Source organism: Oncorhynchus tshawytscha, linkage group LG22 (assembly GCF_018296145.1).
Source record: "Oncorhynchus tshawytscha isolate Ot180627B linkage group LG22, Otsh_v2.0, whole genome shotgun sequence".
NCBI classification, from domain to species: domain Eukaryota; kingdom Metazoa; phylum Chordata; class Actinopteri; order Salmoniformes; family Salmonidae; genus Oncorhynchus; species Oncorhynchus tshawytscha.
In genome coordinates, this window is record NC_056450.1 from 31,069,591 (window position 1) to 31,089,406 (window position 19,816).

The 19,816-nt window shown below is 44.5% G+C and overlaps 1 protein-coding gene across 2 annotated transcripts in view; it reads left to right on the top strand.

Annotated features, from left to right (window-relative positions):
- The first annotated feature begins 1,788 nt into the window (after positions 1-1,788).
- prpf6 (PRP6 pre-mRNA processing factor 6 homolog (S. cerevisiae)) overlaps positions 1,789-19,816 on the top strand; it is a 34,991-nt gene continuing 16,963 nt past the window's right edge. The window contains exons 1-12 of one of the 2 annotated variants that reach the window (XM_042304079.1): positions 1,789-2,167; positions 2,934-3,096; positions 3,189-3,307; positions 3,423-3,501; positions 3,691-3,867; positions 11,743-11,880; positions 13,299-13,393; positions 13,487-13,643; positions 14,141-14,194; positions 14,303-14,411; positions 18,361-18,479; positions 18,639-18,857. In XM_042304079.1, coding sequence (XP_042160013.1) covers positions 1,878-2,167; positions 2,934-3,096; positions 3,189-3,307; positions 3,423-3,501; positions 3,691-3,867; positions 11,743-11,880; positions 13,299-13,393; positions 13,487-13,643; positions 14,141-14,194; positions 14,303-14,411; positions 18,361-18,479; positions 18,639-18,857 — 1,719 coding nt within the window. In that variant the 5' untranslated portion in view covers positions 1,789-1,877. Of the gene's footprint in view, positions 2,168-2,933; positions 3,097-3,188; positions 3,308-3,422; positions 3,502-3,690; positions 3,868-11,742; positions 11,881-13,298; positions 13,394-13,486; positions 13,644-14,140; positions 14,195-14,248; positions 14,412-18,360; positions 18,480-18,638; positions 18,858-19,816 lie in introns of both variants that reach the window. The other variant, XM_042304078.1, reaches the window with a different exon arrangement.

Here is a 19,816-nt window from a genome sequence, read left to right on the forward strand (position 1 = left end):
TGCTGGCTACCAGGACCACCGCCATGCTAGCTAGACTCTCTGTGTGTGTGAGACAGACATGGTGTTCTCGTTTTCTCCTCCATGCATGTTTGTGTCTGTGCGTGTCAGCTGAGAGATGTAGCTTGTTCACCACAAATATCCTGCAACACGAATAGAGAAAACAAGGTGTTCCAAAAATACCTTTTATTGCGACTCACTGCTCATCCACTGATTTCATCTGGCATTGACCCATATCTGCATCTGCCAAGGCTGACCTCAAACAAAGGTGATTGAATGTATTCAGAACAGTAACCGGGGGATTAGATGTGGACATGGGTTTGACACGCAGGGTTTTCTTGATCATTAACCTCAATCAGCATTACTGATGGGTGGTTTCCCTCTAATGACACGGACCTGGATCGCTGGATCACAGACAGACAGACAGACAGACAGACAGACAGACAGACAGACAGACAGACAGACAGACAGACAGACAGACAGACAGACAGACAGACAGACAGACAGACAGACAGACAGACAGACAGACAGACAGACAGACAGACAGACAGACAGACAGACAGACAGACAGACAGACAGACAGACAGACAGACAGACATTTAGAGTACCAGTCAAAGGTTTGGACACACCTACTCATTCAAGGGTTTTTCTTTATTTTGACTATTTTCTACATTGTAGAATAATAGTGAAGACATCAAAACTATGAAATAAGTTAAACATGTTCAGTTAGTGGCACAGCGGTCTAAGGCACTGCATCTCAGTGCTAGAGGTGTACTACAGACACCCTGGTACAAATCCAGGCTGTATCACAATTGGCCCGGATTTGGCCGTGTAAGCTGTCATTGTAAGTAACAATTTGCTCTTAACTGACTTTTCTAGTTAAAACAAAGGTTCAATACAAAAATGAAACCAGGTCTGTGAAGATTTGCAGCTCTTTGGATCCATGAAATGGTTCTGGGCTGTTAAAGCCATACATCCTCTAATGCAGCTGACAGCACATTTTCATCACAGTGAAATAATGTCTGCCCTGGAGGCAAATTAAATGAAGAGAAATTAACATGCTGAGGCCTTGGCTGTAGATGGCTAAAGTTAAAGGTGATGGAATCAAATTGATGCATAGGCGGAGGTACTTCATCACAAGACAGACAGCACAGAAACGTCATATTAGGTTGTAATTACATTTATCGCAGTGAGCCCATCCTGTGATTGACAATGGACCGCCCAAGAAGGCTTTAGTGTCCATGTTAGACTGGTTTGATATATATTAGATAATGCATCGCTGTCAAAATGTATGCCAATTAATTTTAAAACACTTTTTAAAATGTGTCGGCCAATCAGCTGTGTTTTTAAATTGGTTCTCTCAAGAAATAGGACAGTGTCGACTTTCATTATGTCAATAATGGTGAAATGCAGACTCAAAATGACCTGGCTGTCAACCCAGACTGAGGTAGCCTAATGAGCTTCTGTTGATGAGGGCTAGCAGATTCACTCTACTATGTGCTGATCAAATACATGACCCGAAACCAATGCATATTTATTCCCTATAGTTACAGGTAGACTTAATAAACCATTTAGACTCCAAATGCCAGTTGCCATGTCTGGGATATGTGCAATGGGCCTAAAGTTGGCTATTCTCCTAGCCTGCACATTTTCCTGTAGTCTGCTGCACTCTGCTGGTAGAGCATGGCAGTAGTAGTTGTGGAGCGCCACAGGGGGCGCTGTTGCAGACCAATGCCATGATTGTAAAAGGAAGTGCGTATGTTATTATTTCCAAAAGTTCCAGTCTGCCGGAAGCTCATACGAAGAAGATTATTCCGGAAGTGAACCCGTTCTTATTATACCTTAGTGAGTGAACCGCGTTGTCGGTATAACTAGCCACGATGGCTGGCAGAGATGGAAACTATAACAACAGAAATCAAAATGATGGTAGAGGCTCTAGGGGCGGTGGACAGAATTTCGGTCGAGGCTCCGGTGGCCGCGGGCAGAATGATGGTAGAGGCTTTGGGGGCGGCGGGCAGAATTCTGGTAGAGGCTCTGGAGGTGGCCGGGGTGGCGGGCGAAATGCCGAGCCCCCGCCAATGCCCATGTCCTCCCCGCTCATGGGCAAGAAGAAAAAGCCCTTCCTTGGGATGGCCGCGCCGCTAGGCTATGTGCCTGGACTCGGCAGAGGGTAAGCAGGCATGATGTTAGTTAGCTTAGCCACATAGCTAGCTACAGTAACTAAGCCACCTTTGACTGGAAAACAATCTTGAATTTTGCTGGCAATCAAGTACTTGTACCTAAATCTTGCTAATAGTGTTAGGATGCAATACGTCTAAAATTCCTTCTTTCTTGTTATTAAGTAACGTTAGTAACTACTTGTGTACCAATGCAATGTTTGGCTCGCTATCTACCTACGTAAACACTCAAGAACCAGACTGAAACAAAAACTAGAGGCTGTGGTCTCCAGGAGCAGGATTGAAGATAGCCAGCAGATCTGACCAGCTGCTAACAACTGCACTAGAGTCAGACAGACTTCCAGTGTAGATTAAGACACCACTGAGCCAACCCGAGATATGGCTCGGAATATGTATCTCGATACAGGGATGAGAAATGAGTTATACTCCGAATTGCCCCATTATCCCAATTTAACTGCCCCATTATCCCAAAACAACTTAGTTTTTTGCTAGTTTTTTTAGCAGTCGTTTAATCTTCTTGGTGTAACAGTTGGGATAATGGGACAATTTGAAGAACACCACATTTCTCATCCCTGGATTGAGGTATGTTTTCCAAGCCATCTCTTGCGCCTGCTCTGCTGTGTAATAATCTACACAGGAAGCCTGTCTGACCCTAGTGCAGCTGTAAGCAAGTGGGTTGGATCTGCTGGCTAGATTGAAGAATAATGTTCTAGTCTGTTGTTGAATCTCTCCATCTAACTCCACCTCTTCTGTCTCCAGAGCCACAGGTTTCACCACCCGTTCTGATATCGGACCCGCTCGAGATGCCAACGACCCGGTGGATGACCGCCATGCTCCCCCGGGGCAGAGGACGGTGGGGGACAAGATGAAGAAGAACCAGGAAGACGACGAAGAGGATCTGAATGACACCAACTATGATGAGGTGCTTGTTTACACATGACATCCAAGAACAAGTTCAGGCAAAGCTCATCTCACAACATATTGTAACACCTACCTCTGTCCACTTTGTCTCAGTTTAACGGCTATGCTGGCAGTCTGTTCTCCAGTGGACCCTATGAGAAAGACGACGAGGAGGCAGATGCCATCTACGCAGCTCTGGACAAGAGGATGGACGAACGACGCAAGGAGAGGAGGTGAGAGAAGATAATTCCATGTGTTTATTAGTGTGGGTTACTGCTCCTGAGGGTGTGTGTGTGTGTGTGTTACTGCTCTGTTGTGTTAACCCAGTCTGTCCTGTGTGGTCCCCAGGGAGTTGAGGGAGAAGGATGAGATAGAGAAGTACCGTATGGAGCGCCCCAAGATCCAGCAGCAGTTCTCTGACCTCAAGGTTGGTCACTGTGTTCTCATGGCAACAGAGTCAACTCTCATGTACTGTCTCCGAGCAGTTCTACCTTTAAATCTGCCAAAGACACAATTTCCATCTCTTAATGGATAATGACACTGAAAGCAATACGTCTATTCTACTCTTAATTCTCTCTCCCTTTCTCTCTCTCTGGCTCTTGGTCTCTGTGTGTAGAGGAAGCTGTCAGGAATGTCAGATGAGGAGTGGCTGAGTATCCCGGAGGTTGGCGATGCCAGGAACAAGCGCCAGAGGAACCCGCGCTATGAGAAACTCACCCCTGTACCAGACAGCTTCTTCTCCAAACACCTGACCACAGGAGACAAGCACACCACTGTGGACCCACTGCAGGGGGTTAGTAACGTTACATGCACAGAAGCAGACACACACTCAAGCATCACCAACTTCTAAGGGTCATGCATTGCCATACTCTCATACCACACTCTCTGTTTTGTCACATGTTGCAGTTTCATTATGTGCCTGTAGAAGTCAACTTCTGCCACTGAAACATTCTCCAAATCCTACCTAGGGCTGTTGGGGTGACTGTATTACCGCTACACCAGCAGTCATGAGTCATGACCGCAGTAAAATTCCATGTGACTGTTGAGTCGCGGTAATCTCCTCTTATGCACTGGACATACTTCGAGAGTACCCAACTTGCTAACTATCATCTAGTCCTGATGGCCTGGGTCTCAGGGCTCTATTGTCCCTCCATCAGGTCCTAATGGCCTGATGCTCAGGGCTCTATTGTTCCTCCATCAGGTTCTAACGGCCTGGTACTCATGGCTCTATTGTCCCTCCATCAGGTCCTAACGGCCTGGTACTCATGGATCTATTGTCCCTCCATCAGGTTCTAACGGCCTGGTACTCATGGCTCTATTGTCCCTCCATCAGGTCCTAACGGCCTGGTACTCATGGCTATATTGTCCCTCCATCAGGTTCTAACGGCCTGGTACTCATGGCTCTCTTGTCCCTCCATCAGGTCCTAACGGCCTGGTATTCATGGCTCTCTTGTCCCTCCATCAGGTCCTAACGGCCTGGTACTCATGGCTATATTGTCCCTCCATCAGGTCCTAACGGCCTGGTACTCATGGCTCTATTGTCCCTCCATCAGGTTCTAACGGCCTGGTACTCATGGCTATATTGTCCCTCCATCAGGTTCTAACGGCCTGGTACTCATGGCTCTATTGACCCTCCATCAGGTCCTAATGGCCTGGTACTTGGGGCTCTTGTCCCTCCATCAGGTTCTAACGGCCTGGTACTCATGGCTCTATTGTCCCTCCATCAGGTCTAACGGCCTGGTACTCATGGCTATATTGTCTCTCCATCAGGTCCTAATGGCCTGATGCTCAGGGCTCTCTTGTCCCTCCATCAGGTCCTAACGGCCTGGTATTCATGGCTCTATTGTCCCTCCATCAGGTTCTAACGGCCTGGTACTCATGGCTCTATTGTCCCTCCATCAGGTTCTAACGGCCTGGTACTCATGGCTATATTGTCCCTCCATCAGGTTCTAACGGCCTGGTACTCATGGCTCTATTGACCCTCCATCAAGTCCTAATGGCCTGGTACTTGGGGCTCTTGTCCCTCCATCAGGTTCTAACGGCCTGGTACTCATGGCTCTATTGTCCCTCCATCAGGTTCTAACGGCCTGGTACTCATGGCTATATTGTCCCTCCATCAGGTCCTAATGGCCTGATGCTCAGGGCTCTCTTGTCCCTCCATCAGGTCCTAACGGCCTGGTATTCATGGCTCTATTGTCCCTCCATCAGGTCCTAACGGCCTGGTACTCATGGCTCTATTGTCCCTCCATCAGGTTCTAATGGCCTGGTACTCATGGCTCTATTGTCCCTCCATCAGGTCCTAATGGCCTGGTACTCGGGGCTCTTGTCCCTCCATCAGGTTCTTATGGCCTGGTACTCGGGGCTATTGTCCCTCCATCAGGTTCTAATGGCCTGGTACTCGGGGCTCTATTGTCCCTCCATCAGGTCCTAATGGCCTGGTACTCGGGGCTCTTGTCCCTCCATCAGGTTCTAATGGCCTGGTACTCGGGGCTCTATTGTCCCTCCATCAGGTCCTAATGGCCTGGTACTCGGGGCTCTATTGTCCCTCCATCAGGTTCTAATGGCCTGGTACTCGGGGCTCTTGTCCCTCCATCAGGCCCTAATGGCCTGGTACTCGGGGCTCTTGTCCCTCTAACCACCCTGACATCAATGTAAATGCTTTCTACGGTGATTAATTCAAAACACCCATACTATTAGAGCCTATGCATGGTCTTATGAGTCCAAGCCCCCCCAAAAAAAACTACATTAAAATGATCGTGCCCTTATACAATACATATTATGCATGGAAAAAAAACATCAAACATAACTGATTTAAAATGTATTTGATACATAGTTGGTATAGTCTGTGAGTGTGGACTGTATTATTATGCTTACTGGATGAACTGGTTACCTTACGCTCCAAAATGTCTATCCATGAGTCTGGGAGAGAATGTATAGCCCTAGGCAATGCTGCTGGTTCATTGATTGTGCAGGTCGGCTTACAGTTAGCCTACAATTAGTGAATTTGTATTTGATTTTGATTAGCTTAGTAACATTACCTTTAGCTATACAGCTTATCTCACCACCATGCGTTTCCATCTCCTCTCCTTTATTCCTTTCTCAAGCGTGCAGACGGGCTGTCAACAGTTTAGTGAAATGTTTTGTTCTGAAAACATGTTACTATCAATGTTCCCGAACAGCTTCCACTTCCACTCCCAAATTAAGCACTGGGTAGCTGCAGGATCAAGGTTGAAGGGCCCGTGGCATACATAATTTGGGTGGAAAATCCCGTCGGGCAGCAAGAGCGTGCTCCTCAAACAGTGGTTGATGCGTGGAGTGAAATAAATGGAGTGAAAATTATGCTCCACTAACCCAAGTCGCCTACAAATCGGACTGGCGGGAAAGCATGCTGCCTCCATTCACACCAGTACATACAGATGACATGTCTTTTTTCCCCTGTCCTTTTGATAATGGGACATTCTAAATCGAAGACATGATATTCATTTAGAATTGTCTGATGGGTGAAAATATGATCACTTGATGAGAGAACAAGTTGTGCAGCCTGAGGCAAGGAACAGAGCGCAAATCTTTTTTTTGCTACTTTCTCAAATCATCATTAGCCTATAGTCCCACCATGCAGCCCATATCTTTTCTGATTTCTAAGACATTCTAAGGTTTGTATCATTCACAACTAAGGTTGACAAATAACTAAATCTAGCATATATGACCTGTTTCAAATGATCACTTTTACACTTACTATAAAATAATGGCACAGGATTTTTAAGCATATCTTGCCAGCTAAATGAACAAGCCTACAGCCTATGACATGGAGCATAGCCATATAACTAACATACAGCAAGCCAACTCATATTCTGTTCTTCTGAAATACATTTTCTTCATATCATGTTTCGTTAGACCGGACTAAAATAAATAATAGATTTATTGTGAGGGTGTATATTCAGGGTTGGGTAGGTTACTTTCTAAATGTAATCCGTAACATTTAGTAGTTGTCTAAAATTGTAATCTATAAAGTAACTTTTGGATTACCCAAACTCAGTTATGTAATGTGATTACATTCGGTTACCTTGAGATTACTTTCCCCTTAAGAGGCATTAGAAGAAGTCAAAACTCTATGTTACCAATTGAACGTCATCTATTGCAGGATAAATCAATGTTAAAGTTTACATTGCTGGCCGTGTATGGATGTTTAATTTTACTTTATGGGTTGGTTATGTAGGCTTCTTCTAACCTATCACTTTCTACTACATATAATAATACTATTAAATTATATCTTTACATTAAAAACAAAAGTCTATCAGAATTCCATATTTCCAAGTCCTATTCTTGAAGATCAAGGGGTACAACATTTATTGGACTGACTGGCAGTATAGATTAGCCAAATTGTTTTACCTGCGCATGACCCCAAAACCAAGGACTTATTAGCCAGCCCTACTCTGTTGTTTATGATTTTGTTGTCATGGAGGACTGATTGGGCTCATTGATTCAAGTTGAAAAATAAATCCTGTGCTCATGGAATGGCATGCTTTGAGCACTACTGAAAAGTGCTATTTACACGTGGGAAAGAAATGCCATATGCCGCATTTCAGGGTAGCCTAGTGGTTAGAGCGTTGGACTAGTAACCGGAAGGTTGCAAGTTCAAACCCCCGAGCTGACAAGGTACAAATCTGTCGTTCTGCCCCTGGACAGGCAGTTAACCCACTGTTCCTAGGCCGTCATTGAAAGTAAGAATTTGTTCTTAACTGACTTGCCTAGTTAAATAAAAGGTAAAATAAATTTGTTATAGGCCTATAGTTTACCTTTATGTTGGGGACACTGATATCTTGATAATATGCCGCTGTTTAAAGGGCAAATCCTATGCTCGTTTCGAGACAAGCAACACTAAAGCATGCACGACACCACCCTCTGCAACTGGATCCTGGACTTCCTGATGGGCCGTACCCAGGTGGTAAGAGTAGGCAACAAAACGTCTGCCACGCTGATCCTTAACACTGGGGCCCCTCAGGGGTGTGTACTTAGTCCCCTCCTGTTTTCCCTGTTTACCCACGACTGTGTGGCCAAACACGACTCCAACACCATCATTAAGTTTGCTGATGACACAGCAGTGGTATGCCTGATCACCGACAACGATGAGACGGCCTATAGGGAGGAGGTCAGAGAACTGGCAGTGTGGTGCCAGGACCACAACCTCTCCGTCAATGTGAGCAAGACAAAGGAGCTGATCGTGGACTACAGGAAAAGGCGGGCCGAACAGTAGGACCTGAGCCCTAGGACCATGCCTCAGGACTACCTGGCCTGATGACACCTTGCTGTCCCCAGTCCACCTGGTCGTGCTGCTGCTCCAGTTTAAACTGTTCTGCCTGCGGCTATGGAACCCTGACCTGTTCACCGGACGTGCTACCTGTCCCAGACCTGCTGTTTTCAACTCTCTAGAGACAGCAGGAGCGGTAGAGATACTCTGAATGATCGGCTATGAAAAGCCAACTGAAAAAGCCATTTACTCCTGAGGTGCTGTCCTGTTGCAGCCTCTACAACCACTGTGATTATTATTATTTGACCCTACTGATCATCTATGAACATTGGAACATCTTGACCATGTTCTGTTATCTCTGGCCACCCCTCATAGCCTGGTTCCTCTCTAGGTTTCTTCCTATGTTCTGGCCTTTCTAGGGAGTTTTTCCCAGCAAGAAAAGCCCCATGCTTATTCCATAGGCTGAGATCCGTACTATGTAGCTCTTGCAAAAGGGCATTTTTCACTGGCTGTCCACTGGTTTCAAAAACGATGCTTGATAGGCAGCTTACATTTCTTGAATTCAACCATTATTGAGTTCGAGAACACATTTAGATTTGTGAACGTTCATCCACAACAACCACAATCCGTGAGGCGCAAATAGCTAAATGAGAAAGCAGCAGTGTGAATCACAGAGGCTTTCGACTCAATCACTGCATTCTTATCGGCAGACTCAAAAGCCTTGGTTTCTCAAATGACTGCCTCGCCTGGTTCACCAAATACTTCTCAGAGTTCAGTGTGTCAAATCGGAGGGCCTGTTGTCTGGACCTCTGGCAGTCTCTATGGGGGTGCCGCAGGGTTCAATTCTCGGCCAACTCGCTGCTCTGTATATATCAATGATGTTGCTCTTGCTGCTGGTGATTCTTTGATCCACCTCTACTCAGACGACACCATTCTGTATACTTCTTGCCCTTCTTTGGACACTGTGTTAACAAACTTCCAGATGAGCTTCAATGCCATACAACACTCCTTCCATGGCCTCCAACTGCTCTTAAAGGCTAGTAAAACTAAATGCATGCTTTTCAACCAATCACTGCCTGCACCCGCCCGACTAGCTTCACAACTCTGGATGGTTGACTTAGAATATGTGGACAACTTTAAATACCTATGTGTCTGGTTAGACTGCAAACTCTCCTTCCAGACTCACATTAAGCATCTCCAATCCAAAATTAAATCTAGAATCAGCTTCCTATTTTGCAACAAAGCCTCTTTCACTCATGCTGCTAAACACCCTCGTAAAACTGATTATCCTGCCGATCCTTGACTTTGGCGATGTCATTTACAAAATAGCCTCCAACACTCTACTCAGAAAATTAGATGTAGTCTATCACAGTGTCATCAGTTTTGATGCCAAAGCCCCATATACTACCCACCACTGTGACCTATATGCTCTCGTTGACTGGCCCTCGCTTCATATCTATCTCCAAACCCATTGGCTCCAGGTCATCTATAAGTCTTTGCTAGGTAAAGCCCCGCCTTATCTCAGCTTACTCATCACCATAGCAACACCCACCCGTAGCACGTGCTCCAGCAGGTTTATTTCACTGGTCATCCCCAAAGCCAATACTTCCTTTGGCCACCTTTCCTTCCAGTTCTCTGCTGCCAATGACTGGAACGAATTGCAAAAATCGCTGGAAACTTATCTCCCTCACTAACTTTAAGTATCAGCTGTCAGAGTAGCTTACTGATCACTGAACCTGTACATAGCCCATCTGTAAATAGCCCACCCAACTACCTCATCCCCATACTGTTATTTATTTATGCTCTTTTGCACCCCAGTATCTCTACTTGCACATATTTCACTCCAGTGTTAATGCTAAAATGTAATTATTTTGCCACTATGGCCATTTTATTGCCTTACCTCCCCAATCTTACTACATTTGCACACACTGTATATACATTTTTCGATTGTGTTATTGACTACGTTTGTTAATCCCATGTGTAACTCTGTGTTGTTGTTTGTGACGCACTGCTTACCTTGGCCAGGTCGCCGCTGTAAATGAGAACTTGTTCTCAACTGGCCTACCTGGTTAAATAAAGGTGAAAAAAAGATCTATGCCCTATGAAGATATCAATAATCGGGGATATCCGTATCGCCGTGTTTATTCAAGTTGGATAATCTTTGGATGCCGACAGCAGTCGCACCGTTGGAAGACAGCTTGCACTGTAGCCTACAAAAACCTATTCCTGCTCTTTTCCCATGATCCATAAAACACATTTGTTGTGTCATCATCATCACTCTGACTTTTTATTTTTTTATTTTACCTTTTTATTTTACTAGGCAAGTCAGTTAAGAACAAATTCTTATTTTCAATGACGGCCTAGGAACAGTGGGTTAACTGCCTGTTCAGGGGCAGAACGACAGATTGGTGCCTTGTCAGCTTGGGGATTTGAACTTGCAACCTTTCGGTTACTAGTCCAACACTCTAACCACTAGGCTACACTGCCGCCTTGTGGTCAGACTCGCTCAGGTGGAACAAATTTAAACTTGATCCTTTTTTCAATGCTGATTTGAATGTCATTGAGAAAACAGAAGTGTCAGACTTTTTTTCCCCCACATAATAATCATCTGTTTTTTCTAAAGTATCTGTAATCTGATTACAATATTTATTTTTCTGGTAAAGTAACAGATTACAGTTACCGTCTTTTGTAATCCCTTACTTGTAACCCAGTGTAGATTAAATGGAATTATTAGACTATTTTACATGTAGAGGTTCCAAAGGCGCGCATCAGAGGCTTGTATGCGTGGAGGCCTGGAGATGCGAAACTTGTTTGTTAATTAAAGGTCAGTTACCTTGAGACCGGCAGTCTTCTGCATGACAATAACCAGCTGACAAAATGTCATGACTGCCACAGACCTAAACCTACCCATGCCAAAATGTCATGACTGCCACAGACCTAATCCTACCCATGCCAAAATGTCATGACTGCCACAGACCTAATCCTACCCATGCCAAAATGTCATGACTGCCACAGACCTAATCCTACCCATGCCAAAATGTCATGACTGCCACAGACCTAATCCTACCCATGCCAAAATGTCATGACTGCCACAGACCTAATCCTACCCATGCCAAAATGTCATGACTGCCACAGACCTAATCCTACCCATGCCAAAATGTCATGACTGCCACAGACCTAATCCTACCCATGCCAAAATGTCATGACTGCCACAGACCTAATCCTACCCATGCCAAAATGTCATGACTGCCACAGACCTAATCCTACCCATGCCAAAATGTCATGACTGCCACAGACCTAATCCTACCCATGCCAAAATGTCATGACTGCCACAGACCTAATCCTACCCATGCCAAAATGTATTTCTAGGCTGCTGGTTCTCATCCAGACTCTTATTTGTTGTGTTGGTTCCGTCTCCAGTTGAACCTCCCCGGTGGTCTAGAAAGCCCGTACCCTGGGGGGATGACCCCTGGCCTGATGACCCCTGGTACAGGAGAGCTGGACATGAGGAAAATCGGCCAGGCCAGGAACACACTGATGGACATGAGGCTCAGCCAGGTAATGCATCACTTCATTCCTACTGACTTCAAGCTTGTGTCTCGTTTGACTGTTATTCCCCAACCTACAGTGAGCTCAAAGTATTAGGACAGATATTATCATACTTTTCTTTTTGTCTCTGTACTCCAGCACTTTGGATTTGAAATGATACAATGATTATGAGGTTAAAGTGCAGACTGTCAGCTTTCATTTTAGGGTGTTTTCATCTATATCAGGTTTCAGGTAGCCTAGTGGTTAAGAGCGTTGGGCCAGTAACCAAAAGGTCGCTGGTTCGGATACCTGAGCAGACTAGGTGAAAAATCAGTCTGTGCCCTTGAGGAAGGCTCTTAACTCTAATTACTCCCGTAAGTCTCTCTGGATAAGAGCGTCTGGTAAATGACTAAAATGTTCATGTAAAATATAATGTGAACAGTACAAAAGTATTGGGTCATGGTATTGTAATGGTGAGAGGTTAACATGTCTTGGGGGTATCATATAAAATGCTACCCTCCCATGTTATTGTAATGGTGAGAGGTTAACATGTCTTGGGGGTATCATATAAAATGCTACCCTCCCATGTTGTTAATGTAATGGTGAGAGGTTAACATGTCTTGGGGGTATCATATAAAATGCTACCCTCCCATGTTGTTAATGTAATGGTGAGAGGTTAACATGTCTTGGGGGTATCATATAAAATGCTACCCTCCCATGTTGTTAATGTAATGGTGAGAGGTTAACATGTCTTGGGGGTATCATATAAAATGCTACCCTCCCATGTTGTTAATGTAATGGTGAGAGGTTAACATGTCTTGGGGGTATGATATCAAATGATACCCTCCCATGTTATTGTAATGGTGAGAGGTTAACATGTCTTGGGGGTATGATATTTGTGCATCTAACATTCTCACGGATCATTATTCATGATTCATTCAGGACTATCTGTAATCATGGTAGCATACACATTAATGTAGAAGTGTCTAGAAACATATTATATTCTTATTTACAATAAGTGTCACAATACATGATTTGCTATACATTTCTATTGGACACAATTATCTGAAACGCAAACAACAAATGCAGACAACAAATGTGTAGAACCACAAGCTTGATGTAGTCATTGTGTGCTAGGAATATGGGACCAAATACAAAAATGTTGACTTCTGTAATACACATATCAGTGAATTTGTCAGAATACTTTTTATCCCCCAAAATGGGGGTGCTATTTATTTTTTATTTTATCCTTATTTAACAAGGCAAGTCAGTTAAGACAAATTCTTATTTACAATCACGGCCTTGGGCTAACTGCCTTGTTCAGGGGCAGAATGACAGATTTTATCTTGTCAGCTCAGGGATTCGATCTAGCAACCTTTCGGCATGTGATCCCCAGTATCACTTCCTGCTTTGTATATTTGTGCTGATCTCCATCTCTCTCCTCTCAGGTGTCTGACTCTGTGAGTGGACAGACAGTGGTAGACCCTAAAGGTTATCTCACTGACCTAAACTCTATGATCCCCACGCATGGAGGAGACATCAGGTGAGTGGCACAGAGAATAAACTACGAACACACATTTTGTTGCTGATCTATATCTCTGTCTGTATTGTTGACTGTCTTCTTGTGAATGTGCAGTGACATTAAGAAGGCTCGTCTGCTGCTGAAGTCAGTGAGGGAGACCAACCCCCACCACCCCCCCGCCTGGATTGCTTCGGCCAGGCTAGAGGAGGTGACAGGGAAACTACAGGTGGCCCGGAACCTCATCATGAAGGGCACTGAGATGTGTCCAAAGGTAACGTACACAAACTGTAAAGTATCTTTTCAAAGTGCACTTCTTGCTTCCCATGATGCTTATCTGTGTATTTGTGTGCTCACTTTTTAGGTTTTAAATGAGGCATTCAATTTCTCCACCAGTCAGTGTCTGTGCTGGCCTGGTTAGATTTCCAGATGTTAATGGGCTGGCCTAATTACCCTGTATTAGATGATAGATAGGTCTAGTCTAGAGGTGCCTCTGGCTGTAATTTGCACATTACTGCAGACTAATGATAGTGCTCAAAAACTTCACCTTATTGGTGATAATGATTGATGGATGTGACTGCTAGTCTACAAACTGGTGACTCAGCCAAGGCAGTGGTGACCCAGGCAATGTGTGTGAGATGAATGGGTGTGTTTTGTCCCCAGAGTGAGGATGTGTGGCTGGAGGCCGCCAGGCTGCAGCCAGGGGACACAGCCAAGGCAGTGGTGACCCAGGCAATGTGTGTGAGATGAATGGGTGTGTTTTGTCCCCAGAGTGAGGATGTGTGGCTGGAGGCCGCCAGGCTGCAGCCAGGGGACACAGCCAAGGCAGTGGTGGCCCAGGCAATGTGTGTGAGATGAATGGGTGTGTTTTGTCCCCAGAGTGAGGATGTGTGGCTGGAGGCCGCCAGGCTGCAGCCAGGGGACACAGCCAAGGCAGTGGTGGCCCAGGCGGTGCGTCACCTCCCCGGGTCTGTCCGTATCTACATCAGAGCAGCTGAGCTGGAGACTGACGTCAGGGCCAAGAAACGCGTCCTCAGGAAGGGTGAGATGTTTGTGCCCTTTCAAAGCTACAATGGTGCAAACCAGTTCTTGTTGAGACCTGTAAAGCCTTGTTCACATTGACAGTTTCAAGTGACTCAAATCAAGTTGTTTTGCATATCCAATTCGAATCTGTTATTTTTCTTGGAGTCTGAACAGCCAATGGTAGGCATTGTTGTCACCTTAGCTTGCTACCTAACTTTTGAATGATAGGAAGTTATCTGTCTACACCACTGTGCCACACAAGTCATTACTATGACAACTAGTGTGGTATTGTCAGCAGATGACTTCTGCCTGAACACACACGCACCCCATTTGTTCACTTGTAACCTGTTCTTTGGACAGTAGAGCCCGACCGATTTATCGGTTCACCAATATTATTGGCCGATATTTCGAACCGTTGTTAAATCCATTGAAATGGACCAATATAAGATGCAAATATAACGCTCGTCATAAAAGCCCTTCTTGATAGAATTGGACTTTTTGTACATTTCGTTATTTGTCCCCCATGGCTATAAGCCTATCTTGCCTTGGAGCGCTACACTAAGACTGGACACGACCACCGGGCCAACGCATCCACACCAGTCGGAGAGGAGAGTGAACTAACTCTTCGTCTTACTGCTTCTACCGTGAGTGCTGAGTGGATAGACGCTTGCCAGCTCAATAAAATGCGCACAGGCCATTTACGTAAAGTGTCATGGTAGGGTGTCGTGACAAACAATGGATGCAATGCCCAAATGTAAAGTACGTGCTGTGCTAAGAAGTTCAAAGTTGTGGTAATGTTATGGCTTTTTAGTGAAGCCAGTGAAATCTGTTGTTTATTTTTGCTCTTTAGTAAGGGTATTCCTCAAGCTCCACCCTTCAAAGGTTTTCAGAGACACCAAAAAACATGTCACTTGGTAGGGACTGGTCCTTATTCACATTTCGCCAATCGCCATTTCTGTGATAAGTGCAAGCTGTCCAGCTAACTAGCTGTGTGAGAGGACTTGACGATGTCCTCTGAGGGATGATGCTATCAGGGATCCTTGGGATGTCCCTATGCTAAACCCCAACCACAGATGGAACAATGAGCAAGATATTTCACCGGATGTATAAATGTGAAGCATCCGGTAGGTGTTTCCACGCACTACCAAATATGGTGATGAGAGGGAACCCAGTGGCTGGCAGTAGGAGAAGATGGTTTTTTGCCAACATTCTGCAAATTTTCTCATCGACTAAACATTTGATCTCAATACAGTTTTCTGTTTCCAAAACTAGAATCTGTTACGAAGAGAGTAGACTAAGTTTGTGGACTTTGCCAAAGCTTTAAAAAAATTGCATTCTTTAGGAGTGCAAGGGCGAATTTAGTTATTGCACACTTCACCGGGTAGTGTTCCCTAACAGAAATATCCAAATACATGAAACAATGTGGCAATACGACCTCGATTGCTCAGTTTAGCTGAGCGGACAGCTCTAGGAAGAGTCTTGGTGGTTCCAAACTGTGGCCACTGTGTTCTTGGGGACCTTCAATGCTGCAGAATTCTTTGGGTACCCTTCCCCAGATCTGTGCCTCGACACAATCCTGTCTCGGAGCTCTACGGTAAATTCCTTCCACCTCATGGCTCTGTTATGCACTGACGAGTGTGTGCCTTTCCAAATCATGTCCGATAAATTGAATTTACCACAGGTGGACTCCAGTCAAGTTGTAGAAACGTCTCAAGGATGATCAATGGAAACAGGATGCACCTGAGCTCAATTTCGAGTCTCGTAACAAAGGGTCTGAATACTTATGTAAATAAGGCATTTCTGTTTTTTAATTTTTTATAAATTTGCAAAAAAAAATTGAACAAATCTGTGTTCACCTTGTCTTTATGGGGTATTGTGTGTAGATTGAGGAAACAGTTTTATGTAATACATTTTAGAATGAGGCTGTAACGTAACAAAGTGGAAAAGGTCAAGGTGTCTGAATACTTTCCAAATGCACTGTATATCAGTTATCGGTGAATATTTCCACTCTAAAATTGGAATTGGATCCAAAAATCCCATATCGGCCTGGCTCTATTGGACAGTCAGTATTTAAATACGAATTTGAAAAACAAAACTAATGTAATCATTAAGGCCTGCAGTGTGAACAAGGCTTACGTGTCTGCTATTGAGACTATTGAGCTTGGACTAGTGATGAAAGGAAAGACTGAGAGAAGAGGGAAATAAAAAAGTTCAACAGGCCATCACTCCATTTGAACCCATCCTTGAACCTTGTTTCCTATCCCAATTGACACTTCTAGCCATGACACACCCTCTATTTACACTCTGTCATGGTGGGAGCACTGCTCCATTACACACACAGTGCTGTTCCCAGCAGCATACTTCTTTGAGAGACTGGATGTTTTGCTTCCTTTGAAAGTCTTCAGCCCCTACATATCTGGGCTGCCCCTGTGTATTTCACAATAGAAAGAAAATAAAAAACTTCTCTATTTATCCATCACAATGTACCTAGAAGATTGAGGCAATGTGTTGATATTAAAATAATTGCCATGATTACATTATGAAATGTTTTTGCAGAGATTTTTGTGTTTTAGGGTTGGACAATATCCAGATTTTCATATCGTCACGTCGTCGGGATTTACGTTATTACCGTCTTCGTACACAAGGGGGCACTAAAAATGCAACAAAAAAACTATTGGGTGTCTATTACCAGAATGCTAACAAAATTAGCACAGGTAATGGCGTATAGTGGCTGCTAGCTAAATATGCTAACGAGCACAAATGAAAATAAACTAATTGCGAAGACAGGCAATCCAGCTCATAAGTTATTCAAGTATAGGTTGTAGCTACCGAATGTAATTTAGTGAGTTTGGACATTTGTAAGTGAATGTTAATAAGAGAAAGACATTTTGACAGACTTGTCTGGAGGAAGAAGAGCTCTGGCTCTGGAGCAGCAGGTGTGGAGTCGCTTGGAGAAGCCTCAGGAGCCGACAACGGAGGGGAGGAAAAAAACACAAGGAAATGGAGATGGCAGCAGTGACATCTGTACAGATAATTCATCCAAAGTGCTTTGACTTCTCAATCACGGCAGAAAGCTAACATTATATGATGCCCCATCTCCTTATTAAGTCAGCCACTTCGCTAACTAGCAAGTGAAACCAAATACACACCTGGACTCTTTCTCCCATTGTGCTATTTACAAAGGAACACGTGATTAGCTCAACTGTTCTGGGGAACTAAGGTGGTTCCTAATGTAAAATCGTGACAGACCAAATGAAGAACTCAATCTGCTTCATCTCCTAATGTTTTGCACAAGTTGACTACAGGTATTTATTTAAGTAACTACAAAAATTACAGTTTGTTGAAAAAATGAAGGCTGTAACTTAACAGAAATCCCATGTGGGATCGCCGGATTTGAAAATGACGGGGGAAGAACATAATCTGCAGTTAGGTTTCCATCCAACTGGCAACAAATTTTCATGTGAATCTTTAAAAAATCTGCATTAAAGAAAATATGTATTTTCCCACCACCAAAACGGACTTGTTGCAGATTAAATTCACGTTATGACAATCCACACAAAATGTACTTTTTCACTTACGTTTTCATGTACCAAATAAAAATGAAATGTTCAATGTGTTCAATCTATCGCATTTTCAACTCTACTGATCGTTTTGTCACAAAAACTGTTGCGTTAATTGGCCTTTGTGCCTTCTCTGGTCATACCGTGGGCTTTCACCACCCTGTGAAGTTTCCTGGGTCGCAGTGGGAGGACCTAATGCACCATGTCATCCCATGACTCCCAATTTGACTTTCATACGATGGTTATTATATCAATATTAGCACATAAAGGCGTTGCCATAATTAATTTTACAGACAAAAAGATTCCACCATGTCGAACGAACAAACGATCAGTCATTTATACAATTCGGCACGGGCCAAAAAAGTTTGGGAACCCCAGGTGTAACTCCTCTCTCTGTGTGTCCCACAGCGCTGGAGAATGTGTCTAAGTCAGTTCGTCTGTGGAAAACTGCTGTAGAACTGGAGGAGCCAGAGGATGCCAGGATCATGCTGAGCAGAGCTGTGGAGTGCTGTCCCACTAGCGTGGAGGTACACACATTGCACAATATCAATGTTCTCATAAGGACCCAGTCTCATACAACTCTACCTTCTGCATTCTGACCCTGACTGCTCATCCCAAAATATCTACTTTTTATTTTATTTTTTACACCCCCTTCCCTCACCTTCCTGCCCCCTCTACCTGTGTAGTTGTGGCTGGCACTGGCGCGGTTGGAGACCTATGAGAATGCCAGGCGTGTCCTGAACAAGGCCCGTGAGAACATCCCTACGGACCGACACATCTGGATCACCGCCGCCAAGCTGGAGGAGGCCAACGGGAATACGCAAATGGTGGAGAAGATAGTTGACAGAGCCATCACATCACTCGGGGCCAATGGGGTCGAGATCAACAGAGAACAGTGGATACAGGTGAGGGGGAGAAAGTGTGTGTGAGAGAGAGGTGAGAGTTTAGAGCAGGAAACACCACTGTGCTGCAAAGCACAAAGTGATGTGAGCCACTTCCAGCTCCTGTTATTTTCCTGTGACCCACTGTCTCCCGCATCCATGATCCAAAAGCCTTCCGCTTCACCCCAGCATTTGGAAAACGTCTAATGTTGAAAAGTCCCTTCACCCTTTACTCAAATCATGCCAGTGTTGCCCTTGACTCCACTCTGTAAAAGGATACTATAGTCACTTCCTCTCTTCAGAGGTGCTGGCGTGCCAGAGTCATTTGGAACAACTCTGTCGTCCATGTTATTTAATCACTGCAGCACAAAACAAGTGGAGCACTCAAACACTTTGCACAGTGTGTGTGTGTGTCACTTCCTGCAGGTAGGTGACTGATGTCTTTCTGACCTCTGTGCATTTCACCTCTGTTCAACTTACACTTATTGTTGTGCAACCAAGCTTTGGATTGCAATTATCTGTCAGATTTATTTCTTTGCTTTCTTTCCCCTTGTTTTGACTTTTTTCTTGGCTCTAAAGTGAAGTGGTCCATCAACAGTTCTCTGGAACAGGCATGGGAGGTATATTGGAGTACACAGGGGTAATATTAAGCATATGGGTTTGGCACTACAGAGCCAGATCAAACACTGGATTGATTCAACTCAAAAGAAAGAGATCATGTTTTTCCCCAGTACAGTTTGAAGCCCTGGCCACCCATAAATCCGTCTATAAATGGTTGAGGATCCCTGGTTGTGGTTTTTTTAGAGCATTTGGGGACATGTTTTCACATAAATCACTCTGTTGTTGCTCCAGCATTCCACTGGCTTCCCTGTGGTTCTCTCTCGCTCTCTCCTCCCTCTCCCTCCTGTCCTTCCTTTCAACTCCCTCTCTCCCTTTCAAACTTTTCTCACAATTCTTCTTCTCTTCCCTCCCTCATCTTTTCA